The 27,011-nt window shown below is 45.1% G+C and overlaps 1 protein-coding gene and 1 long non-coding RNA gene across 6 annotated transcripts in view; both read left to right on the forward strand.

The window, feature by feature from the left end:
• Window positions 1–27,011, forward strand: part of PAQR5 (progestin and adipoQ receptor family member 5) — a 78,702-nt gene that overhangs the window by 26,437 nt on the left and 25,254 nt on the right. For 2 of the 5 annotated variants that reach the window (XM_079128589.1, XM_079128588.1), the window contains exon 2: window positions 14,146–14,284. The exons of 1 other annotated variant lie outside the window; for it this stretch is intronic. In XM_079128589.1, the coding sequence (XP_078984715.1) occupies window positions 14,234–14,284 (51 nt within the window). In that variant the 5' untranslated portion in view covers window positions 14,146–14,233. Of the gene's footprint in view, window positions 1–14,141; window positions 14,285–27,011 lie in introns of those variants that run through there. 2 more of the 5 variants (XM_079128587.1, XM_079128592.1) reach the window with 2 other exon arrangements.
• LOC306653440 lies at window positions 1,652–6,671 on the forward strand. Its single transcript, XR_013761720.1, has 3 exons — window positions 1,652–3,172; window positions 3,208–5,636; window positions 5,721–6,671. It is a non-coding gene; the product is annotated as an uncharacterized lncRNA (long non-coding RNA).

Genomic DNA, 27,011 nt, shown 5'->3' on the forward strand with positions numbered 1-27,011 from the left:
TGCTTCTCCTCTCCTTCCCCAACTCCCTTAACATTTTGAGCTAGTGTGGTATGTTTGTTAAAACTGATGAATCAATCCTGATACATTATTAACTAGTATCCCTTGTTCACCTTAGGGTTCACTCCGTGTTGGGCCTTTTCCAGGCTTTGGCAAATGTGTAACGTCACGTCGCCACTGTTAAGGCAGGGTGCTGGTTTATTTTAAAAACACATAAGGATCAGGAGTCTCCACTTTCCACACTTCCATCTCACCATGCCTCCCTTTCACTGTTCTCCATCCCACCCTTTGTCCAGCTCCTCTCCCCTCTCTGATCTTTACAGCTTCCCTCCATCTCCCTGCCAGCCCCCAGCCTCCTGGCGGCACCTGGATGTTTGACTACAAGTCTCCCTAGCACCTACCACGGCATCTGCTGCTTTTGAGGTTCCTGCACCTGGGGGGACTGGGGCTCCAGGGAAAATGTTTGGGTGCAGTTGACAGGGTGCATGTGGCAAGGGCCAATCTCAAGTGGCAGAAATAGTGGGGAGGTGGTGTCCCAGCAAGTACAGTTTTCAAGCTGAAGACAACTCAGCTCTGGGTGTGAGGATACTTGAATTCTTAGGAGGAGTTGGGGGCGGGGTCTTCAGGGACAAAGGAAGGAGTCGCCCATGGACTATGCATGCTGGATTTCAGAGTCCCCTGCCCCGCCCCCACCCCGCCCCCATCCCCAGGAGAACACTTAGGCCTCTGTGCCAGGAGCAGGACCTGCTGTGGCAGATCAAGATTCAAACCCGGTGTCTTTCTGAAACCTGTTCCGAAGGCGACCTGCCCTCACCTCCCTTCCTGATGAATGGCCTGCTTTGGGAAGTGCCTCATGTGGGACCCGATCCTTGCACCCCTAGCAGAGCAGAGAGAGGGCCCAGGGTGTGGCTGGCAGCCCTGTGGGCTGGGGCTTGCAGGACAGGGCAGGGCGGGGATGGAGGGCTCCTTCTGGAAGGGGGAGCAGAGGGCACTCCAGCAAGCCTGGGGAAAATGAAGCTCCTTCCTGGTGGAGCTGCCCCCCTGCTTCTCCCAACACAAAGGTGTCCCTGTCAGATGCTTGCACCCAACTTGGTGTCCATGCCCACAGAGCATCAGACTGCTTGTCCACTGCCAAGTGTCTCCGTTGTTCTGCAGGGAGCTTCCTAGAGCCAGAGCTGTGGTTGGGCTCCTTGTCCCCAGCTGTTAGCAAAGCACCTGCTACATGGCCAGGTCACCCCCTGGATGAGTGGGTGAATGGGTGGACCAATGAATGGAGAGCCTCAAATAGAACAGTCTGACTTTTTATTGAGTCTTTTATATAAAAAGAGACCCAGATCCTGCCTTCAAGTAATCTAAATTGTGGCTACAAAAATGACCAATCTAAATGACTCAGAATGTAAGAGGTCAAGCTAGTGATAAAATCCCCAACACCATGTGGCTGGCTGAAGGCCACACTCTAGGCCGAGAACTGTGTGCTCGTGGTTTCGGCTAGTCCTCGTGGTGCTTGTGTGGTGGAGATGGAGACCAAGGCTGAGAAAGTGCAGCAGCATGTTCCAGGGCACCAGCTGGGAGCGGAGAGGCTGAGCCTGGAATCCAGATCTCTGTGCCACCTAAGCCTGGCCCCACCTGCCCCATTGCACCTGGCGGGCTTCAGGGAGAGGCCAGCTGGGGCTGGGCCTGGATGGGTGCCTGAGACAAGGACAGTTGGAGGTATTTGACACTTGGGGATGGGTCTGAAGCCTAGCTGAGTGGAAAGACTCCCAGAGAGCTGCAGGGAGAGGTTGTAGGTGGCCATGGCCTCAGCCTGGGCTCCCCCTGGGTGGCTCACAGTGATGTGATGATACGCTGGCAGTGCACAGAGAGAGCTGGGGACTACAGGTGAAAGCTAAGCCAGGACTTCCAGGTGTGGACATTCCTGTAGTAGAGGGCAATGCTGGCGCAGCCTGCAGAGCAGGCCTCTCCCTGGAAGACAGAGCCCTACCCAGCTGGTAAGGGCAGTTTCCAGGGCGGGGCAGGGCAGAAACAGGTTTCTGGTAGGGAACCCTGCCCTCATTACCAACTGGTACACAGGACTGCTGGAGCCAGTGACTCCTGCCTTGGTTGGGGAGTTCTTCTGGGTGCCTAGCTACCTGGGGTGGCTAAATCCCGTTTACCAGGTACTCTGTGGGGTTGGGGGTCCTGAGCTCTCAGGTACCACTAAAAACTTGATGGAGGCCACGGCCTTGTCCCTAGTGATACATACATTCACATGTGTGCACACACATAATTTTACCTATAATTTGATGGACTTCTGAGGCCCATTCATGGATTTTCATGGACCTCAGTTCACATACGTCCATCCAAGGAGCTGCTGCACTTGATGGCCCCTTCCCTGAATGTGTTCTGTTGGTAGCAGCAGCAGCACGAGCAGTAGTAGGAGTGAATACGACTGGCACTTCCGAAGCATTTTGTAGGCGATATCTTCACATCTGGTATCTCATTTTAGCTTCCCACAGACCTGGCCAGGTGGGTGTTAATGTCCTATCTCACTGATGACAAAGATGAAAGTCAGGTGGAGTTACTCAGCCTAGGAGATGGCAGAGGGCAGGCCTGACCTTGGCTACCCTAGGTCTCAAGCCACATGGGCTTCCCTCCTGCCCCACTTCTGCAGAACATTCTCCAAGCTCAGGCCATACAGGATGCTTGTTAGAACAGACCGAGGAAAATTAAGAGCAGTCATTTATTTGCTGGGATCCTGGCAGCCCCTCAGGCATACCACGGCAAGTGTGATTCTAGGTGACAAAAAATAAATAAATAAAAATAAAAATCCTTGGCCCTCTATAATCAGTTCAGATAACTTGTAACACAATCACACCTTTTCAAGCATTTTTGACTGTGGCTTTTAGTAAGAAAGACCTTTGGTCATAACACACGTTATGTGTAACATACATGCAGATGTCACAAAGTAAAACGTTTCTTTATGCAACACACTGATATTTTCTGTTCTATTATTTTCCATACTATTCTATTTTTAAATGCCAGTCGTGGCTCAGTAAACTAATTTTGTGATCTACTGACAGATCCTGACCTGCAGTTTGGATAGCACTGTGTGAAGAGATAATAATTGTGGTTTTAGTGAAGAGTTGTTTGTACGTTTGCTGAGGTGGGCGTTGGACTAGCCACAGCCAGGCTGGAGGTCAGGTGTGAATCCTGGCTGCCCCCAGCTCGCAGGTCAGGTGTGAATCCTGGCTGCCCCCAGCTCGCGGTCTGACCTGTGAGCTATTTCTCTTCTGTCTTTGGTGGAGTCTGGTGTTGGCTTGGGCTAGTCTCTCAGGCTCTATTGTACATCCGTGCTTGGTCCTGTTGTTAGTTACAGACCTCTTTAATCTTGACTTTGCCAGTCGCTTGCTGAGTGATTCAGACAAGTCATTTCCTATCTAGAATCTTCATCGATAAAATAATAAGAAGGGAAGATTAAACTAGTCTGTGTCTCCCAGTGTGGGAAAGTTTTTCCAGCAGCAGAATGTATATGAGATATATATAAATTTTTTTTTCCCCTGGAAGATTTGGAGAGAATAAATTCTTGTATTAAAGTGACCATAGCTAAATTATGGAACAGACTAAAAAATTCACCTGCTTTTTAAAAAAGATACTTTTTCTTATGGTGGTAAAATTGTCCATTTTAACCATGTGAAAGTGTGCATCCAGAAGCGTTAAATACACTCTGTTGGGCAGTCGCTGCGTTTTCAATGTTCACCTGAATTGTAGCATTTGTCAGAATTTCATTCCTTTTTAAAAAACTGATTGATACGCCATGGATGTCTACACCACTTGTTTATCCATCGTCTGCTGGTGGACACTGGGTCCACCTTTGGGCTCTCGTGAATAGCGCTGCTATGGTTCAGTGGACGGGTGTCAGTGTGAACCCCCTCACCTCTTCTGGATATGTATCTAGAGGTGACGATGCTAGATTAGTTGGTAATTCTAAGCTCAACTTTCCGATAGCTGCCTTTGTGTTTCCCGCCATGGTCCCGTCATTTTACATTCCCACCAGCAGAACATCGACCTTTTAATTTCTCTACATCCTTGCCAAGCATATCTTTCATGTTTCTTGTTTTATAACAGCCATCCTAATGGGTATGAAGCGCTCTCTTGGTTTGGTTTTGAATTGCGTCTCCCTGATGTCTAGTAAGGCGGGCATCTTTTCATGTGCTTATTGGCCCTTGGCGTATCTTTGGGGAAATGTCGGTTCAAGGTTTTTTGTTCCTTTTGTTGTTGTTTTTTGCTTTTGAGATGGGGTTGCCCAGCTTGGTCTCCATCCAGTGGACCCAAGAGATCCATCTGCTTCAGCTTCCCAAGTAGGTGACACTGGCCACTGCACCTGGCTTTTCTGCTCATTTTTAAATTGGGTTGTTTGGGTCTTTTTCTTTTTCTTTTTGACTGACTTATAGGAATAATTTATATATCCTGACACTGATCTTTTATCAGACATACAATTTGCAAATTTTTCATTCTGTGGATTGACTTCACTCTTCTCTTTTGGTATTGGGGATTGAACCCAGAGGCACTTTACCAACGAGCTACTCCACAGTCCTTTTTAAAATTTTATTTTTAGACAGGGTCTGGCTGAGTTGCTGAGGGCCTCGTTAAGTTGCTGAGGCCGGCTTCGAATTTGTAATCCTCCTGCCTCAGCCTCCCAAATTCCTGGGTGTCCTTTCACTCTCTTGATGGGGTCATTTGATACACAAGTTTTAAATTTTGATCATATGTATTTTTAAGGTAAATCAGGGATCTGCATGCAGCATGGGGCTCTGCTCTTACACTCTGTCCTCCCCAGGATACAGTGCAGCCCTGAGCTGTGCTGAGCACACGTAAGCATCCTGTTGCGTGGGACCGAACGGAGTCTGCCTCTTCCACCTTCTGGGCTCTGTACTGTTTTCTGTCAACATGAAGGAGAACTAGACAGGAAGCGGGAGAGGGCTAGCCAGTGATGGCCATCAGAGCCTGCCTGAGTGAGGACAGCCCTTCTCCTCCCACCCACTCTTCTCCTGGAGCCACCATGCTGAGCCTCCAGCAGAGGCTGAAGAAGGTGGCCTCCTCCTGCCACACCCCAGAGTCTGGGTGCTACTGTCCAGACAACCCGCAGCACTCTCTAGTGCCCTCCCAGCCTAAGAGTGGCCTCTGAGCCTGCAGAGAAGAGCTGCTGGCTCCCATCTCCAGACGTGTCCCCCCACCTTCCCACAGAAACGGAGACCTCGGTTGCGTCGCTTCTTTGGATCAAATGTGTGACCTCTGGTCTGAAAGGCCCCGCAACAAAACCAGGCGTCTAGCAGCAGTTTGGCCTAGATGGCCTCTCAGGAGCTTTCTGATCTTACCTTCCTACTATTCTAAAAGCAAGCATGGAGAAATCCCTGTGAACAGCGGCCTTTGCCTTTATGAATCGAATATTTTGTTTTCCAACATAATATTTTTGAGAAAAGAGGAAGAGTGAAGTCTGTCCAGAGTGCGCATGTTCAGGGTCACTGTCTTTTTATTTTGAATAGTGGGCTGTTTGGGGAAGATGTCATGACAACCTGCTCCTTTCCCAGCCAACAGTTCTTGGGACCCTTTTGAAATTCTTTCAGAAGGCCCCTGACAACACAGTCCATTGAGAGAGAGAGGTGGAGAGAGAGAGAGAGAGAGAGAGAGAGAGAGAGAGAGAGAGAGAGAGAGAGAGAGAGAGAGAGAGAGAGAGCCAGAGAGAGAGGCGGAGAGAAAGAGAGAGAGAGGCGGAGAGAAAGAGAGAGAGAGGCGGAGAGTAAGAGAGAGGCAAATTGTGTATACCAGATGGACACTTATTCCAGGAATGTGATCTTCCAGTTGCAGGTGTTAGTTTTGCCATGAAGGAGACTTTGACGACCCCTTTAAAAAGCAGAGTAGCAACTGTGGAGAGTCACACTGTGCCCACCTAAGCTGCTCGCTCATACAACCACTGCATCATCTGAACATACACTGTTTTTTCTAACATTTTAACAGCTCTGAAATGAGGACTAATGTGCAATCAGTGGTATCCCATGATTATAATTGGCAGTACTTTTTTCTGCGTTTGTGGTACACCCAAGTGGCAGTGTGGCTTCCTGCTGGTAGTGTCTAAAGTTCACTGAAATACCATCTTGAGCTCAGTTTGGGAGGTACATGGGAACTAGAGGACCCCCAATCTTGGCACCCGGTGGCACAGCACAGTGAGAGCCCCGGGCTGGGCTCCTGCTGTCCATGTCCATGCTAGTGAGCAGGCACAACACCAGTGTAATGACCAGTCCAGCAGCCAGACAAGCTACCTGCTCTTTCAGGGATTCTCACGTGCATCCTGCTCGAAAGCTCCCAAGGGTGAGTCAACAGTTGTCGGCTTCAGCGGAGTTCTGGTTGGATTCAGGCCACTGAATCTTCCCTAGAGGGCTCAGTCAGGCTCATTCAGAGGAGCAGCCTCCCTGGTCATGCTGTAGCTGTCCCTGCTCGTATACAGGGAGGGCACCTGGACAGCGCTTCTCACTAATTCACAGATCTCTATTGGCACTCGTTTCTCCAGTGAAACAGCCTTCTCAGTGCCAAGAAACAAACCCTATGGTGTAGAGCAGAAGTAGCCCCAGCAGATCCAAAGCTATGCTCTCTGCATTGTACGACTCCATGGCTCCTCTTTCAAATACTAACTAACCACCACCCCAGGGGCGTGGGTTAAACCTAACATCTTCCATCAGACCCCCCTGTGAATGATTTAAAAACAAACTGCAGCCAATATAGTAATAGCAAATGAATAGTTGTGATTTGGAATATATTTTTCAGCAGCAAGCATTAAATACAGCTTCAAATCAGACATTTTTCAAACAACTGCAGGGGTGGAAGGTGGGACCTCTTCACCCATTATGAGGGTCACAGTCAACATCCTAGAACAAAAAACAGGTTGGCAAGAGGAACCATTAACAAATTTGTTTAATCTAAGTTTTGTGTGACAGAGGAGCCTTCAGAAACAAAGACCCAAAACCAAATTCCATCTCTTCCATCTCTTGCCATCTTTTCTTGCCTTTGAATCTAAACCCAGGGAAAACACAACACTGTGTGTGTGTGTTCTTTCTTTCTTTTTTTTTTTTTTTTTTTTTTTTTTTTTTACACTGGGGATAGAACCCAGGGGTGCTTAATCACTGAGCTGCATCTCCAGCCCTTTTTTATATTTTATTTAGAGACAGGTTCTTGCTGAGTTGCTTAGCCCCTCTTGAAATTGCTGAGGCTAGCTTTTGAACTTGAGATCTTCCTGCCTCAGCCTCCCAAGCTGCTGGGATTACAGGCATGCACCACTACACCCAGAAAAAAATTGTTTTTATGCTTAGATTTGATGAAGAAAGAACAGTCATGCAGAAATGTGATTGGACATAGGAACCAGTGGTAATGGACTGGGGTGGGGAAGGCGGGGACCCAGCAAGGCCAGTCTGTTTAGATTCTTCTAGAAGTCTCTCTGTAGCCAGCCTTTCTCTCTAATGTGGGCCAAGATCCTTCTGGAGTGGGTTTTAAAAGGAGAAGACAGAGACTTCTTAGGTTATACATCTTGCTTTAGAGGAGAGGGGCCCTAGTGTATACCACTCACCTCCAGGAAGAGGACGTCTGCTTTCCCTGACTTGCTTTAAGGGAAAAAGGAGTGAGAGAAAGGAGGTCAGAAGATCAGAGAGCCTTGCTTCAGAGGCTTGCCAGCCTTCACTTCAAGGGACTCTGCAGCACTGAAGTGCCAGGCTTTCAAGTACTGTTTCCTGAACAATGTGGAAGGAAGTGAGAATATCTTGCTCTTGAACTGTGATGCAAAAAAGTGCCTGGAGTTAAAAAGAAGGTGCCGGTGAAGATCGGGAATACACTTATTCTATGAAATATGACCAGAAAACCTTTAAATTCATATATTGCATTTATAGTTAGGGATTCTTATATGTGTGTCCAGTTGAATGAATAAATTATTGTTGTAAAGAGACAGTTCGATGATTCACTTGCATCCCTAGAAGTTACACATTCTTTGGAGCCTGCCATTGGGAAAACGGCCCCTCAGCTTATATTCGTCCATCCTATATGTCAACATGTTTGGTATGTTCTAAGGTCTTCCAGTTGTGTCCTTTTGAACCTGTGCCGGGTGTAGGCTAAAGTTTCCTGGGGGAAGGACCTGCCAGGAGCGGGAGGAATGAAGTAGCCAACTTCAAATTCCACCTCTTGCTAACTTTGCTCACTCTTAACTCTAAGTAAGAATCCTCACTTGACACCTCCTGGGGGTGTTTTGTTATGGTTGCTTTTTTATTTTTTTAAGGTTATTTCAGGAGAACTGAGCATGTCCTTGTGAGTGTACTACAATAGCTACCCCCACTTTGGTTTTAGCTATGGATTCCTCTTTTAAATGATGCCTTACGTGGAATCCCAGCACACTGCTGAAATGCGAGCGAGCTCTCCACTGCATCTGATATCCTCTCAGAAGCCTTTGCTTCTATTCCAGCTTGTTTCTAGGCCTCTGCAGAGAGAGACCACAACCACACTGGTATGGTAAATAGGGGAAGTCACACTGGGTTTATAGTGTGGGTGGGATGAAGAGCCTGGCTCTGGAGGAGGCTGAAAAGACCAGTGAGCTCCTTCCATGTTTCCTTATATCTGAGGGGTTCTCAGTGGCTCAGCAGGTGGACCTGTGGCCAGAATGCACCTTGTCGTGCGGGCCGGGGGTGCCTCATGATTCGGAACAAACATAAAGGTTTATATTTTAGATGCCAAAGAGCAATCTATTAGTAGAGAAGCCTCGTTTCTCCGAATGGTAGAAGAACAACATGAAAAACTCCCCCACTTTTGAAAGAGCAGGGTCTAGTCTGGTCTCACCTGGGTGTCTGTCTCACCCTGATGGATTGGCACAGAGGTTCATTGATCTGTGCCTTGATTATAAACATCACCATAGACATTCTGTATTTTTCATCTTCTCGCAGTAGCAGGGAGAATTCAAGTCTTAGTGTCAAGTGCTGGGACTTAATGCTCTTTGATCAAAGCCAATTCTCTTTTTTTTTTTTTTTTTTTTTGGGTGCTGGGGATCGAACCCAGGACCTTGTGCTTACAAGGCAAGCACTCTACCGACTGAGCTATCTCCCCAGCCCCTCCAATTCTTTTCTTGAAAGAAAATGTATGCCTCTTACATTGCCTTTCGCAAGGGAGAGCTTATATTACTGTTTTCACTACAATCCAGAAAATAAGTGGACATCTGGTTACAGTAAGGATAGCAGTGACCTTTCTCTTTCTCCTAACCACCATTATAACCTCCATCTTTCCCAAAAGTGAGTGTCTTAATCTGTTCAGGGTGCTATAACAAAATGCCATAGGCCAGGTGGCTTATCAGCCACAGAAATTTACTTCTTACAGTTTTGGAAGCTGGGAAGACCAACATCAAGACTGTCAGTTTCTGTGTCTGGTGAAGGCCCACTTCTGCTTCATGGACTCTGTCTTCTCACAGTCTCCTCACCCCCCAGTAGGGTACATGACCTCTCAGGGACCTTTTTTGTAGGGATATGAATCTCATTCATGGGGGTTCTGTCCACATGGCCTAGTTACACCCCGAAACCCCACTTCTAAATATCATCACATGGTGATGAGGTTTCAACATCCAAATCCTGAAGGAATTTAAGCATTCATTCTGTTCTATTGGGGCATAACCTAAGGCCTGCAGAAGGCAGTTTCAAAGTCTCTAGTCTCCCAAGTCTCTGCAGTTGATTGTGCTCAACTCAAGCAGCACAATACAAGGAAGCATCCACATCCCGCCACCCCCTGACTCCCTCCACATACCTTCAGGCAAACCAGAGATCAAACCCCAGCTTGACCACGTGCCAGCTGTGTGATCTGGGCAGACCCCCTAACCTTTCAATGCTTCAGTTTTCCTGTGTTTGAAATATGAAATTAATTCTCCTGCCTGAGAATTAATAAGAATAACCAGTGTTTGTTGGATCCTTTAAAGGGTTGGAAGCCCTTAACATGGGTCATCTCTTCTAATCATAACAACAGCCCTGTGAGAAAGCACTGGGTTATTTCCATTTTGCTGATGAGAAGACTGAGGCACAGGGAATTAAGTGACTTACTGAGGGTTGTGCAGGAAACAGCAGAGCGGTCTCAGCATCTTGGTGGGTGGAATGCAGTGCCTGCCCCTTGCTGTTCTGCCCGGCCTCCTGGAGGCTGTGGTGAGGGTGGATGAGAAGAGACTCTGCACTCCAGACTGGTGGAGAGTGGACGAGAGTCCCCTCCTCAGGGGGACCCGTGCTAGTTAGTTGGATGTTGTGGTGGCTGTTTTGAGGGGTCAACTTGACTGGATTGAGGAATAGCTGGGGAATTGGTGAGGTGTGTCTGGGAGGGTGTTTCCAGAGGACATTTGTCTGTGAGTTGGTGGACTGAGTGGGAAAAATTCACCCCCAGTCTGCTGGGGACCTAGAGAGAATAAAAAGGCAGAGGAAAGGCTATTTCCTCTCTCTCTCCTGGATCAGGACACCTGTCTTCTGCTGCCCTTGGGTGTCAGAACTCAGGGTCTCTGACTTTGGACTCCTGCACTTACCCAACAACCCCCAGGATCTCAGGCCTTTGGCCTTGGACTGAGAGCTACACCATTGTCTTCCCTGGATCCCGGGCTTTTGAACTTGGACTGAGCCGTACAACCAGCATCCCAGGGTCTCTAATCTGGAGACAGCCCACCATGGGGCTTCTCAGCCTCCATAATTGTGTGAGCCAATTCTAATAAATCCCCTCCTGCGTATATGTATACATCCTGTTGGTTCTTTCTCTCTGGAGAACCCTGACTTATATAGGTGTGTGTCTGGTTTTTATTCATTCCTTGGCACAAGGACCATCTCACACATTTCCCTTCCCTGTGCAATGAAGGAATGGCATGCTATATGGGGGATGCTTATTCCCCTGTTTCTTGCACCACAAACCAATACAATTTTTCTATCAGCTAAGTTCTCGGCCTTTCCTTCAGCTCGCTGCAGCCTGCAGAGAATAGCACTATTCATTTGCCCCTACTCTCCTCACACTCCCTGGATTAAAATGCAGCAAATAGTGGCAGCTGAAGAGGTGAGTAGACCCCGTGCTTCCTGGGAACACCCTCACTTTTGCGTGGCTGCTGGTCATCTTACCTTGGTGATTCCTGAGACGGGAGCAAGGACTGGGTCTTTTTCTCACCCAGGAAATTGAATCAAGTCCCAGGAGAAATAAGGGGCGCTGGAGGCAGCCTGGGGAGCCCCAGCCTCGGTTCCCATTATCATCCGGGGTTTTTCCGGTGAGCTCAGCTTCCCCTGGTCTGGCCCTTACTTGTGGTCCTGCCACCAGGTGGATGACAACTGCTTCTGAGAGCCAGAGGCTTGGGGATCCAGACAGGGAGAAGCCAGGGTGTGCCACGCCCCACTCAGGCGTCAGTGTTGTTTGCTGGTATAGTGTCAACTTTTGTTTTTTAACATGCCTGAACTTAAAAATTTTTTTCTTTATTATTCTGTAATTTTGAAATATTGCAGAACTGTTTTATTATCATAAAATGCATATCACATACAATTTACCGTTTTAAGCGTACAGTTCAGTGGCATTAAGTGCATCCACGCTGTTTTCTAACCATCAGCACCATCCATCTGCAGAACTCTCATTAGCTCAGAGGGAGACTCCAGACCCATCGACTGCCCGCTCCCCACGTGCCCTCCCCCACCCTGGCAGCCTCTCTCCTGCTTCCTGTTTCTGTGGGTCGGACTCCTCTAGGTAGCTGTGAGTGGATTTCTATCAGATTTATCCTTGTCATTAGCTCTCTTCACTTACCATAAGGTCTTCAGGGGCCATCCATGTGGCCGTCAGTGTGTCAGAATGTCCTCCCTTTGTAAGGTTGAAAGCTATCTCTTGGTCTGTCTGTACTTCCTGTTGCTTATCCGTTCATGGGTTGGGGGCCACATCATTGCTTCCACCTGCTGCCTATTGTGAATCATGGCTGCATCGGGATTTTTAAGAGAGAAGCAAATTTATAACCATGAAACAGAAACAGATTGGACTTTGCTACAGAGCGCCAGATAATAAAGACAACCTAAAGAAAAATAAGTAGCAAAAGGAAACAAACCACAAAAACTAAAAGCACTTTAGGTTCAAAGAATGAGCTGCATTGCTTCATTAAATAATCATTTGCTGATTATTTGCTGAAGGACCAGGGTTTCCCATCAGCCATGGGAGGGTCCTTCCCAGGAGGATCTGAGCCCTGGGGAGCTCACTTTGACTATAGGGCAAATGTGGCTGATGTCCCAGGGGAGGCTCAGGCTGGGTCTCCAGGCCTTCAAAGTCAGGGAAGGAAACCCTCTGGTTGATGGGGACCAGAGGGCCTGCGGTGTATGGGGTAGAGGAGATATTGACTATGGTAAATTCTTGCCTCTGTTCTTTTTTCTGTTTCTTGGATTTCTCTAGTCCACATCGCTTTTTGGTGCTAAACTTAATCCTTAATTCTGAATTTAAGCAACCTTATTACTTACTCCCAGTTGCTCTGTCTCCAACAAGCTCCTTGGATTTATCTGCCTGGCCCGGTCTTTTGTGTCTCTAGGGCAACCAAGTCTGGTCAGCCTTCTGGAAGAGCCACTTCTCTTTTTGTGATCTAGGGCACAGTTCCTCTTCCTCTCCTGTGTATGGAGTTGATGGAGGCTGGAGATCCCACTGTCTGCTCAGGGGCTCCCTGTGGTGGAGTGGAGAGTGTGTAGCCCCAGCTCTCCACAGCTGTGCAACTCTGGGGAAGTTACTCCACCTCTCTGACTCTCACATGTACCGTGAGGGAATTGGATGACTTCTCAGGCCCTTTCCAGCTCCCCCGTTTTCTGACCACTGTCTTACTCTATCAAGGCTGTTTTGACAAAATACGTTAAACTGGGTAATTTATAAACAAACAAATTTTTTGCTCACAGTTCTGGATTCTGGGAAGTCCAAGATCAAGACGTCAGCAGCTTTGGTGTCTGGTGGGGGACCTGTTCTCAGATAGCACCTTCTGTGTCCTCCTATGGTGGAAATGGCAAGCAAGCTCCCTTGTGCCCCCCACTTTTTAAAATAATTTTCATGTTTAATGACATAAGAATATGCTTCCTGAATAGTGTTAAGTTTTTAAGTCATATTATACAAGTTATGTACTTTTTATATATTTTTAAAAGATTTTTTCATTCATTTTAGATATATATGACAGAGTGTATTTGGACATATTATACATACACGGAATATAACTTCCCATTCTTGTGGTTGTACATGATGTGGAGTGTCTCTGTGGTGTACTCATATATGAACATAGGAAAGTTATGTCAGATTCATCCTAATATCTTTCCTATTCCCATCCTCCTCCCTTCCCTTCATTCCCCTTTGTCTAATTCAATGAATTTCTATTCTCCCCCCACCCTTATTGTGAATTAGCATCCACACATCAGAGAAAACATTCAGCCTTTGGTTTTGGGGGGTTGGCTTATTTCACTTAGCATGATAGTCTCAAGTTCCATCCATTTACAGGCAAATGCCATGATTCTATTCTTCTTCACGGCTGAGTAATATTCCATTGCATTTATGTACCACAGTTTCTTTATCCATTCATCTGTTGAAGGGCACCTAGTTTGGTTCCATAGCTCAGCTATTGTGAATTGAGCTGCTATGAACATTGATGTGGCTGCGTCATTGTAGTATGCTGATTTTCAGTCCTTTGAGTATAAACCAAGGAGTAGGATAGTTGGGTCAAATGGTGGTTCCATTCCTAATTTTCTGAGAAATCTGCATACTGCTTTCCAGAGTGGTTTTACCAATTTCCTTGTGCCTCTTTTGTAAGGGACTGATCCTATTCATGAGGGTGGAAGCCTAAGGACCTAATCACATCCCCAAGGCCCTATTTATTCACACCCCACTGAGGATTGGTTAGGTGTCTGCAAATGGATTTTGGAGGACAAGACATTGAGAGCACAGCTCTCTCCCCTATTAGGATCAATGACCTCCCTCCAGCACTCATGGGGAAAGACTCGGCAGTCTGAAAGCTTTGCTGTTGTTGCTTTTAAGAAAGTTCAGCTCGTTGCCACCAATGGCAAGTGCCCATTTGGAAGTTGCATGATCCAGATGGAGTTAGGTGGACACTGACCGGATTTCTCCATGCTGTCCTCTTTCAGGAAGCAGCCGGGGACCCCAGGCATGTCAGGACTTTGAGTCCTGGTGAGAGGCAGGGGCTGTCCCCCATCGACCTGGCCAACCTGACATCAAGATGCTGAGCCTGAAGCAGCCCAGGCTGTTCAGCATAGACCAGGTGCCCCAGGTATGTGCTCTGCTCCTTCCAGTGGTGGAGTTCCAGGGTGTGACCAGGGCTTGGCCTCCTCCTCAGGAGGACTGCGAGTCTAACTGGTCTCCTCTGCGCAGCCCCTTCTCCTCAAGCCTCCCCCCGGGGAAAATTAGCGCCTCTTGCTTCCCCCACTTGCACCAAATCTGGAAATGGAAGCAGTCCTCAAACTATTGAAGTCGTAGCCCTTCCCTGCAATACCTGTGTGTCATCCAGAAGCAAAGTGGCCAAGGTTGGAGAGTCAGGTGGCAAGAGGAAGCCAGCAGCAGCTGGGTGGGCAGAAGTTTTCTAAGGGTCCTCCTGTGGGTGCTTGAAGGCGGGCCAGGGAGCAGTCACCTCAGTGTGGCTTTGCTGTCATCCCATCTCTTGCAGGAGGCCCAGCCCTGGGCTGGGGCAATGGGTAGAGCTGCTGAGTGGGCCTCAGCCTCACCTTTCCACGGGCTCTGGGGCCTGGGAAGCCATCCTGATGATCTACTTTAATAAGACAGGGGGCAACATTCAGTGTGCCATGACAAACTGGCCTGCTGGCCCTCTGCCCTCGCCAAGGAAACATGATACGGCACCCCTGTTTGGGTGTCAAATTTCCTTCCTCTTGGACTGGAGAAGAGGCAATGTTATTTCACAGTGGGACCGTCCATCTGGAGGTTGTCACGGAGGACAAGGGCCCCTTCCACTCAGCCGATGGCCCCTGAAAAGTAATTCTTAAACAAGCTCAGCATCAGGAGCGAGATGGAGAAGAAGCATGTGCCAGGCCCTGACCCGGAGAGCCTGGGAAGCTAGGTGGTTCCAGGAAGATGGCACTGGGCGTGACCAGAGCCATTCGGTGAGAGGAGGTCAGAATGGCGGCAGGTGACAGGCAAGCTCAAAAGGAGCCCGCTCCTGTGCGGCTGCTGAGCAGAGCGCTGCCCGTGTCAGGCACTCCCCCCACGGAGCATCGTGACTGGGAAGGCAGCCTGGTTCTCCGAGTTATTCTTTTGTGACATGTTTATGGACTCTTCACCGTGCGCAAGAAGCGCTCCGCGGGACTCAGAACCCGCTGAGGGCTCAGGGAAGGCTTCGTGGAGAGCGACCTTTGAGATGAGTTTGAGGAGCGGGTGGGACTTGGGAGGGGCAGAGAGAGCCAGGCAGAAGGAAAGGCCTGGAGACTCAAGTCAGGGGGCAGGGCTGGAGGGGATGGGGTGCGGGGATCTGCTGGCTGTCTCCCTGGGTGTTTTGTCAGGGTGGGCTTTGGCGTACATCCCCCCGGAAGAAGTGAAGGAGGGAGAGTGGTATCAGGGTGTCCTCGAGGTGGCGGCTGGGATCCTAATGTCTGGAGATTCTGAAGGGTGGAACTGCAGAGATGGAGGGCTGAAGACCAGCGTGGCCTCCATCCAGTTCACAAAGGATGGGCTGACATTTTCCCTTTTACTGAAATGACACAAGTTAGAGGCAGAGAAGCCATGTCATACCTTGCCTCTCTTGTTTGCTTCAAAACTTTCTTGGGTTCCAGCACCCACTACTGGGCTTCCCAGCATTATGCTGGGGGTGCAGGAAGCCACAGAGAGAACTGTGCTTCTGCCTGCCTAGGAATTTCACTTGAGGATTTGGAGGAAAGGTGCTTTTTTTAAAAAAGAATTAAAACAAATGCCAAAGCATTGAGGACAAAATGAGAAATTTGCATGAACAGCTAACACAGGAGAGTTTATACACATGTAGACCTTACTTTTGGTGGGCTCTGTGGGTTCTAACATTTGGTTTGCAGAGTGTCCTCAGGCAAAATACTCTATCTCTATCCCTCAGTCTCCGTGTCTGTAAAATGGGAGTGACAACAGCATCTGCCTCCTAGGATTGTGGTTTGGATTAGGTAAGATAACCCATTCTGAGTGCCTGGCTCATGGCCTGAGAAAGCACATTTCAGGCCACCACACATCAGTAATGTCCATTGTCATTATTGTGGTCAACTCTCCTGTGCCCTCCAGGGCACTTTGCAAGGTAGAACTTATTGCCAAGGGACTTTGAAAAGCCCTGCCCCAAATTCCATTCTCCTCTCCCCAGCCCTCTGTTCTCCTCCTGGATTCCTCCTTCAGTGCCCGCTCTCGTCCCTGAGCTCCTGCAGGCTGGCTGGGCCTGTGCAGGCTGCCCTGTGTGGCTGCCTCTCCTCTTGCCTGTGGATGGCTGTGTGGTCTCGGCCACTGCCCCACCCTCCACCAGCAGTAGGAGGGGTGCCAGCCCCAGCGCCAGCACCTCCTGCCACATACCTAGCCAGCAAAGTGCCCTCTCTCTTCCCTTAGAAGGTGGGACTTGTACATATGCCTCGATTTTTAGTCTTCCTTGTACTAAAAGGAAGGGTCCATTAGGGGATTATTAAAGATCTGAACCAACATCTTAAGGAATGGAATAAGTATCTAGGTATTGATTCCTACACAGGCTGAATTTAGAGACAAAGTGCTGAGATCTAGACTGCAAGTTCATATGTAGCCGTACATGGCGCTTTGCTAGGAAACAAGGACATTTTGTGTCACATTGAGACTCCTTTATTAACTACAGCCTAGTCCCATCCACAGACATCCCATAGTCTCCAGGAGCCTTCTTAACAGGCACATGGTTTCTTTAGCCTGGAATTTCTCCCAGTGGATGCTTGGATCTCCAGCATCAGAATCACCTGGGAGACCATGATGTGCGTCAGGATGGCAGGCATCTTTGTGTAGTTCTTGACTCCAATCAGAAGGAATGCGTTCCACATTCTACCACGTAATATAATATTTGTGTATGTGTAATCTTCATCAGATTAAGGATAGTCTTGATATTCCTAGTGTGCCAGGGTTTTTCCCTTTAATTTGAAGTTTTACAAAACCCTCTCTTCTGTAAGTATATCTTTTGAGACAATCACACATGACTCATTTGTTGATGTCATGAACCGCATGGATGGATTCACCAACGTTAAACCAACCTTTTGTTCCTGGTCTAAATATAGCTAGGTTCTGATATAATATCTTTTTCATCTATTGCTGGAATCAGTTAAATTTTGTTTAGGATCCTCAAATCTATTTATGAGTTGGAGTGTAGTTTTTTCCTTGTTAGAGTTGGCCTATTATTTTTCCTTCTTATTTTCGTCCTTCCCTGGACTTGGGATTCAAGGCATACTGACCACAAGTGCATTGGAGATTGAGATTGTAGCCTATTTAGTCCATGGGAAAAAAAATCATGTAATAGTAGAATTATACATTTCTGAGTGGTTGGTAAAATCGTCTGGGGGGGAGCCACCATATTGCCCAACTCCAAGGAAGCACCCTTTCCTTTTTCCTTGAGGTGCTGGTTATGGAACCTGGGGCCTCATGCATGTTAGGCCAGTGCTCTGTTTCTGAGCTGCACCCCTAGCTTTACCACTTACCTCGTGATCTACATGAAAGGCAATTTCTGGAATTGGGCAGGAAACAACCTGGCCCTATAGCTGAATTTTCTCTGTGAAAGTTTTATTTTGTTTTCAAATAGCTCCATTGGGATATAATTCATATATCATAAAATTTGTCCTTTGAAAGTGTACAATGCAGTGCATGGTAGTACCTGGATGCATAAAGGGTACATTGCACAAAACCATCACCAAGATCAGTTCTGGAGCATTTTCACCACCACAAAAAGAAAGCACCCATTAGCAGCTGTCTTCCACTCCCCTCCCTCCTCGGCACTGGCAACCACTAATCTGCTTTCTCTCTGTGTGGATTTTCCACTCGGGGTATCTGATGCAAAGGGAATCACACAGTCTATGACCTTTCCTGACTGCTCCTTTCTTGGAGCATAAGGTTTTCAAGGTTCATCAGTACTTGAGCATATATCAGTACTTCATTTGCTCTTATGGCTGAATAATATTCTATTGACTATTGCCAGTTTATCCATTCATCAGTTGATGGACACTTGAGTTTTTTCTATTTTTGGCTATTATAAACAATGCTGCTAAGGACATCCAGGTACAGCTTTCTGGGTGAATATGTTTTCCTCTCTCTTGTGTGTGTGCCTAGGAGTGGGATTGCTGTATCCTATAGTGACTCCTGTGTCCCAGGGTGTGCAGAGGTTTCATCTTGTTTTATTTTTGGTGCTGGGGAATTAATCCAAGGCCTTGCATATGCCAGGCAAGTGCCCTACCACTGAGCTTCTTCCTCAGCCCTGCATAGAGTTTTTATGTTATTGTTTTAATCTAATTGATTATGGTCTGAGATTGTCCCCTGTATTATTTTAGTCCTTGAAATTTGTTCAGGCTAGCTTTATGGCTGGCTTAGTAGTACATGATCAATTTTCATAAATCTTCTAAGTGTGCCCTAATATAATAGTTTCTAATTATTGGGGACAGTATTCTGTATATGTCCTTAAGATACTTGTGTGTGTGTGTGTCATACAGAGATTGAACCTAGGGCCTTTCACACTAATCTATATCCCCAGCCCTTTTAAAATTGTTTATTTTGAGAAAGGGTCTTGCTGAGATGCCCAGGCTGATCTTCAACTTGTGATCCTCCTGCCTTAGCCTCCCCTTCTCCACCCCTCTCCCAAGTAACTGGGCCTACAGGTGTATACTACCATGCCTGGCTCAAGATCAAATATTTTTTACATTTTTACTAATTTCACATTGATCTGTCCATACGTTAAAGTCTTCCTCCATGTTGGCACGCTGGTGAATTGTTCATCATAGTTAATTTTTGCTTTATATAGATTGAGCCAAATGTACTCTGTCTTCCTGGTGGAGTAAAGTTCCTCTTATGTCATAGTGACTTTCTTCACATCCAGCACTGCTACACATCTTAGAAGCCCTCTGATATTAATTTAACAACTCCAGCTTTTTAATTAAAATATCTTTTGTTTGGTTATCTCTTTCTTCCTTTGACTTTTAATCATTATAACTATCATCATAACTGTGTCTTGTTGGATTTTTAGTTTGTTTGTATTTGTTTTTTAACTAGAGTTTGTTTGTATTATTAATATATTTGCATTTATTTCAGTTGTCTTGTGTGAATTTATTTGTCCTATATCCCCTTTGTACCTTCTCCTTGTTTGCTATGGATTGAGTTTTACATTCTTTCCTTCCTTCCTTCCTTCCTTCCTTCCTTCCTTCCTTCCTTCCTTCCTTCCTTCCTTCCTTCCTTCCTTCCTTCCCCGCCCCCACCCCCCCCCCCTCTCTCTCTCTCTTTCTTTCTTTCTTTTTTTATACCTGGAATTGAACCCAGGGCACTTAACCGCTCAGCCAATTCCCCACTTTTTATTTTGAGACAAGGTCTTGCTAAGTTGTTTAAAACCTTGCTAAATTGCTGAGGCTGGCCTCAAACTTGTGGTCCTCCTGCTTCAGCCTCCTATGTCACCCAGTTTCTTCCCCCCACTTTCACATTCTATTTTTCCTCTCTATCTTATAATTAATATGTCAGAAATAGGCTTTATGTCTCTAAGTGTGGAGGATAATTCAACTCTTTTAACATGAATTGCTGCAGTAGGCAGGAAGGGGTAGGGCATGCTGAGTCTAAAATTTACTCCAGGTGCCCCAGTAATAGCATAGCAAAGGTTTATTTCAGTTCACCTTGCTACAGTAATGGAACTGGGACTGAAGGACCCATGTGGATGGACGAGCCACCATCTCCTATCTGCACCATCTGGCACATGTGGCCTCCTACGTCCCCACAGAAGGGGAAGAGAGAACTCTCAGGTTGGTTTCCCCAGAAATAGACTCTCAGATAAAGATTCATGCACAGAAAGTTCTCTGAGGACTATTCTCAGGAACAATTCCTGTAAAGAAGTGAGGGAAGCAGGATGGGGTAGAAGGACAGCCTCCGCCTGTCACACAGGGTCACCCGAGTGGGTTGGCCTTCCAGAGTTGTTGCTGTACCACGGAACTACATCCTCAGCCCTCTTCTTAAACAGTTTGAAAGAGCCTTGCTAAGCTTCCCATTCTGGCCTTGAACTTGCAATCCTCCTTTTACCATCTACGGGTGCTGGGTTCATTGTCCCAGAGACAGCAAGCAAGAAGTAGGTTTATTGAAAAGAGAAACAGATACAGAGGCAGACTTCTCTGAAGAGAAGGGGCCCCAGAGCTGGGAGTCCGGTGCTGGAGTTTTGGCCTGTCCTTTTCTTGGTCTCTGCAATTTCCTGCTTTCCTTATCTCCTCCCCTGTCCACGGGCTCCTCACTGTTATTGGTTGGTGTCCCTCTGTCCACATGTCTGTTTTAGTTTTTCTATGGCCCCCCACTTGGGAGCGCGAGTACGGAGGTGTCTGTCTGATTGGGTGGCCACTTGTGTCCACCAGCACTTTGGTCCAGCAGGAAGCTGGCCTCATCAGGAGGCCCTCTCCATGCACCTTTGTTCTGGCCCTGACCCCCAACTCCTCACTCATCATCTTGCCCTGGCTGCCTAAGCCCTTCTACATCTCCCTCAATCCCTCTTCAGCTTCCTAAGTAGCTGAAATTATAGGTATGCACTATAATTGCCCAGCTCAATGTTTTTTTAATTTAATTTTTTTTTGCAATTAGAGAAATGCCAATTTATTTATTTTTCTCTTTCCACACTTATTTTTATTGGTGCATTATAGTTGTACCTTATGGTTGTTGTTACATATTCATACATGCACACAATATAACAATGTGATTTGGGCAATGTCACTTGCCAGGTCTTCCCTCCTCCCTCCCTGCCTCCCACCCCTTGGTCCCTTTCCTCTACTGATTTCCCTTCATTTTTAGGAGATTCCTCCCACCACCTTTTTCCTTTTTCCTCTCTAACTTCTGCATATGAGAGAAAACATACGGCCCTTAGCCTTCTGAGTTTGACTTATTCCGTTTAACATGATGGTCTCTAGTTCCATCCATTTTCCTGCAAATGCCATAATTTCATTTTTCTTTATGGCTGAATAAAACTCCATTGTGCACATAGGACACACTTTCTTTGTCCATTTGTTGCTGGCTATTGTGAATTATGCTGCTATGAACATGGGTATGCATGTATCACTGTACTGTATTGACCTTGATTCCTCAGGATGAATACTGAGGCATTGGATGGCTGGGTTATATGGTGATTCTATGCCTAGTCTTTTGAGGAACTTCCATACTGATTTTCCTGATGGCTGTACTAATTTACTATACCACCAACAGTGTAAAAGTGTTCTTTTTTTCTCCACATCCTCTCCAGAATATATTATTATTTGTATTCTTAATGACTGCTATTCTGACTGGAGTGAGATGAAATCTCAGTGCAGTTTTGATTTCCAGTTTCCTAATTGCTAATGATGTTAAACATTTTTTTCATGTATTTGTTGACCATTTGTATTTCTTCTTTGGGGAAGTATCTGTTTAATTCATTTGCCCATTTTTTAATTTAATTATTTGATTTTTTGGCATCAGGTTTTTTGAGCTCTTTATATATTCTATATATTAATTATCTGTCAAAAGAGTAGCTAGCAAAGATTTTCTCTCATTCCATAGATTCTCTCTTCACATTCTCATTTCCTTTGCTGTGCAGATGCTTTTGGATTTGATGCTGTTTCATTTATTAATTCTTGGCATTACTTCCTGAGCTTTATGTGTCCCATTGAGAAAGTCATTGCCTGTGCCTAAAAGCTGGAGTGTTGACCCTATGTTTTCTTCTAGAAGTTGCATAGTTTCTGGTCTAATTTCATTGATTTTTATACAGGATGAGAGATAAAGGTCTAGTTTCATTCTTCTATGTATGTGTAACCAGTTGCCCCAGCACCATTTGTTGAAAAGGCCATCTTTACTTCTATGTATGTTTTTGGCCACTTTGTCAAGGCTCAGATGATTGTTGATGTATGGGTTTGTCAGTGTGTCTCCTATTCTCTACCATTGGTCTGTGTGTCTGTTTATATGCAGTGCTTGTGTCTGTAGCTCTGTAGTATAATTTGAAGTCAGGTAATATGATGCTTTCCAGCATTGCTTTTTTGGCTTAAAATTGCTTTGGTTATTCTGGGTCTTTTAATTCTTCCAAATGAATTTTAGGACTGTTTCATTTCTAGTTCTGTGAAGAATGTCATTTGTATTTTGATGGAGATTGCATTATTTCTGTATTTGCTTTGGGTAGTATGACCATTTTAACAATAATAATTCTGCCTATCCATGAACATGGGTGGTCTTTCCATCTTATGAGATCTTCTTCAGTTTCTTTCTTCAGTGTTCTATAATTCAAAGTAGAGGTCTTTTACCTCTTTGGTTAGATTTATTCCTACGTTTTTGTTTTGTTTTGCTTTTTGTTTTTGTTTTTGGAGGCTATTGCAAATGGAATTGTTTTCCTAATTTCTTTCTCAATAAATTTGTTGTTGGTATATAGGAAAACTATTTATTTTTATATGTTGATTTTGTAACTTGCTACTTTGCCAAATTTATTTATTAGCTCTAGCAGTCTTTTGGTGTTTTTTTTTTTTTTTTTTTAATCTTCTAGGTAAAATATCATATCATCTGCAAACAGTGATAATTTGACTTCTTTCTTTCCTATTTTTATCCCTTTTATTTCCTTTTCTTGCCTGATTGCTGTGCCTAGAATTTCTAGCACTATGTTAAATAGGTGTGTTAAGAGTGGACATCCTTGTTTTTTCCAAATTTTAAAGGAACTGCTTTAGTTTTTCCCCATTTACTATGAGGTTGTTGTGGGCTTCTCATAGATTGCCTTTATGATGTTGGGTTAGATTCCTTCTATTCATAGTTTCTTTAAGTATTTTTATCATGAATGAATGCTAAATTTTGTTAAAGGCCTTCTCTGAATCCATTTAGATTATTAAGTGATTTTTGTCAATTTTTAAAAAAATTTCTGGAAGTTATATTAGTTTCTTTTCAAATCTGTTTATTTCCTGGTTTTTTTTTTTTTTTTTTTTTTTTTTTTTGTACTGGAGATTGAACTCAGGAGCACTTGACCGCTGAGCCACATCCCCAGTCCTAGTTTGTATTTTACTTAGAGACAGGGTCTCACTGAGTTGCTTAGCACCTCACCATTGCTGGGGCTGGCTTTGAACTCGAGATCCTCCTGTCTCAGCCTCCTGAGCCGCTGGGATTACATGTGTGCACCACTGCGCCCACTTTCCTGTTCATATTTTTAAGCTGTTTCTTTAAACATTTTGAACACAGTTATACATTTCTTTGAACTTCATTTCTTCCATCCACTGTTTCTACTGCTTTTTGCTCCTGGTGCTCTCTTTCCACGTGAGCAAGCTTGTATTATAGTAGCAATCCTTCAGAGCAGCTTTGTACTTGCTTTTGTCACTTATCTGAGGGAACTGCACAACTTTGACCTCTTCCTATTTACAACTACTTTACATTTTCCATTTGAGATTTCTTGGACCACAGACCCATATGAAGACTGGCTAATGGTTCAAAATTCTTGGGATTTTTCCCTTTAATTTTGTTTTTCCATTAACTTTCCTTGTTGTTCCATTGTGCCTGATTGGATTTATTTCACTCATTTTTCTTTAGAATCTTAGCTTTATTGGCAAGGGATCCTAGATTAGATTCCCTGCCTTTGGTGGGCCTTGGGTTTCATCTGTTGGTTACAAAGTCTGGCAGCAAAAACTCTGATGGTGAAAGTATCTTATCTCCTGGGGTTCCTGGTTTTCCTTTGCTTGGGGTTTTGTGACCTATCTTTTGTGCCCTCTGGCTGATACATTCATCTGGTGCACACTGGAAATGTTGTCCAGTATATTAACTGTTTCAGTCAGAAGGACCCTTCTTCATGTTTTCATCATCCTTCTGCAGAACCAGAGTCCTCAGCCATTCCTCTAGGCCCTTCCTTCATCACCCTGGTCCAGTGATCTCTTCCTTATGAAAACTTCAATGACACTTGGTATTTCCATGAAATGTTTTGAGTAACCCCTGGTTCTACTGGATGGATGCAGTGAAGCGTGCATGGGCAAGTAGATTGCATCTTGGTTCTGCTATTTATCATGGACTTGGAGACTTCTATTCATTGAGCTTCCATTTTTTCATCTGTAAAATGGGGTTGTCAATCCCTGCCTTGCCATGATCTCTTGGCAGTTAAATGAAACTATACTTACCCCTGACATGCACTGAGTTGGATCAGGAGGACACATACAGGCCACAGACCATAGGTTTAAATACTTAAAAGTTACAAGATGAAGGTACCAAACCGTTATGTAAGATGGCTGTATTCTGCCCTGTCAAACATCCCCTCATAATAACAAGAAAAATGTAACGCTCTGATTTTTTGCAGCAAAATAGCAAACACAACTGAATTTAATTATTGTTGTACATATCTGGATGTTATGTTGATGGATTAGTGATGTTTAAAAGAGCAATAAAACAAAAACATACATAATTCCCAAATTGTTGCATTTATTTCATAAAATTTATTTTTCATGGCTTTCAAAATTATGAGTTATAGTGTTATAATCAACATTATCAGATGATTTGCATTTTGTTGACAATGTTGCCAAATTAGACCATTGTTCTTGAGTCTTTGTAGTTCTTAGATAAGAAATGGGGAAATTAATTCAATTGGGAGAAACTGCTGCTGAGTTTCTTAGTTCTACTGAGGTAGAACAATTGGAATTAACAAAAGAAATCCTTAAATCCACATTTAGAATCAGAAATGAACCATAACTTTTTCATACCAAATTTAAACCTTGCAATGAGGCTGCATATGATAATTATATCAAGCAAAAAGTTAACTATTTTAATTTCACATGTCACATCTCATATTGCTACTTTTACTCTCTCAAAGAAATATCTAGATTAATATAATCCTTGTTTGATTTTTTGGATAAGAAAAAAAGATATAAAGAAAACAGAAGATAGGATTTTACTCTGTCAAATCTACAATTTCCAGAAAAGTAATCTGGATAGGAATTAATCTCAGGATTATTTGTAGGTGACTCTTCCCTTTCTTGGCTCACAGACATTTTCATTTTCTTTTTTGAATCTTATTCTGTTGGAATGTTGCTTCTATTATATATTTCATACATGACTCTTTGGTTTTGAAAAATCCAATACATATTTGAAATAATAAATAGGTATTTTTAATCCTTTTAAAAATAAAATAACCAAACCTAGATTTTTTTGTAGACTTTTGATAATAACATTCCATGACAGACGTCAGATAAGGCTGGGGATGGTGGTTCAGTGGCAGAGCACTTGCCCAGGGTTGAATCTCCAGCACCAAGAAAAGATAATATTGTCTTCCAGTTCCGTAGATCACAGGTCTGACCTGGGTCTCACTGGGCTAAAATCATGGCACTGATGGAGGCTACAGGGGACACTCACCTTTCCTAGCTTCTGGAGACGGCACCCTCGTTGGCTTGTGGCCGGCTTCCTCCATCTTCAAAGCCAGCAGCATTACATCTCTCTGACCGGCCCTCTTCCTGCAAACAGCTCACCAGCTTCCCCACTGGTCTCTAACTATTCCTTGTGTTGGTTTTCCATGCCCACATCTTGTGTTCATCTTGCACCTCTAACCTTGGGGAACCTCCCTTCCTGTGAAGAACTGGATGCTGGGCAGAGAGGTAACAGCACGATGCCAAGGCAGGAGCTGGCTTGGAACCACAGGCAGCTGCAGAGAAACACTAGCTTAGGCAATGTGTTACCCAACCTGAGCACTGTGTTCATCTTTTAGAGCGGTCATGACAAAATCCACAGACTGGGTGGCTTAAACTGCAGAAAGTTATTTTATCACAGTTCTTGGTGCTTGAAGCCCAAGATCAAGGTCTTGGCAGGGTTGGTTTCCTCCAAGACCTCAGACGTTTGCCCTCTTGCTGCCTCTTCACAGGTCTCTTTCTGCGAGCACACTCTTGGTGCTTCTCTGTGAGTCCAAATTTCCTTTGGACTTGTTTTCCTTAGTCACTTCATGAAAGATGTTATGGTCAAACATGGTTATATCCTGAGGTACTTCAGGGTTAGGATTTCAACAACTGAATCTGAGGAAGACACAGATAAGCCCAGAGCAACACTTTAAAGAAGAAACCTGCCAACCACACACCTGTAATCCCAGCAGCTTGGGAGACAGAGGCAGGTGGATCAAAAGTTTGGCCAGCCTGGGCAATTTAGCCAGACTCTGTCTCAAAATTTTAAAATGGGCTGAAGATGTGACTCAGTGGTAGAGTGTTTACCAAGCATGCATGAAGCCCAGGTTCAACCTCTATTTCTACCACCAAGAAAAAAAGAATAAAAAGGAGAAGAAGAAACTGAGACTCAGAGAAGTGCATTACCGTCCAAAATCATGCCACAGGTCAAAGGAAGAGATTCCCATCTCCTTACAGAGCCCTTCTTAGCAGCAGCAGAGATAATGCACAAGAAACCAGGGAAATGAAGTCTGATAGTTGCCTTTTGAGCTTTAATTTTACTGCTTCTGGGAACTTGGATAAATGCCCTAAACTTCTCAGGCCTCAGTTTCCTTTTCTGAAAAATGGGGACAATAAAAAGCTTTTCTTGAAAAGGTGGTGATGATGAGATTTGGAAAGGAAGTGCCGAATATATATTAAGAGTGCCTGCTGCTTCCCAATTCCACTCTGCCCCTTCTTTTTTCCTACTATCAAAATCTGCTCTTATTTGCCACTTGCCAGAAATGCTCAATTATTTCTCCCAGGTTATTTTCAGTTCAATAACTAAAAAAATCAAATGGTTTAAAAGCTTAAAACTGTCGTGGTGGGATTTCAGGCATAAGCTAGCAAGTAGCGGGTGGGGCGCTTGGCATGCTGGGGGCCTTCTCCAACGCTGTGCCTATGGCAGGCTCTAAAAGGGAACACTCA

Source organism: Sciurus vulgaris, assembly GCF_902686455.1.
Source record: "Sciurus vulgaris genome assembly, chromosome: 2".
Classification (NCBI taxonomy): Eukaryota; Metazoa; Chordata; class Mammalia; order Rodentia; family Sciuridae; genus Sciurus; species Sciurus vulgaris.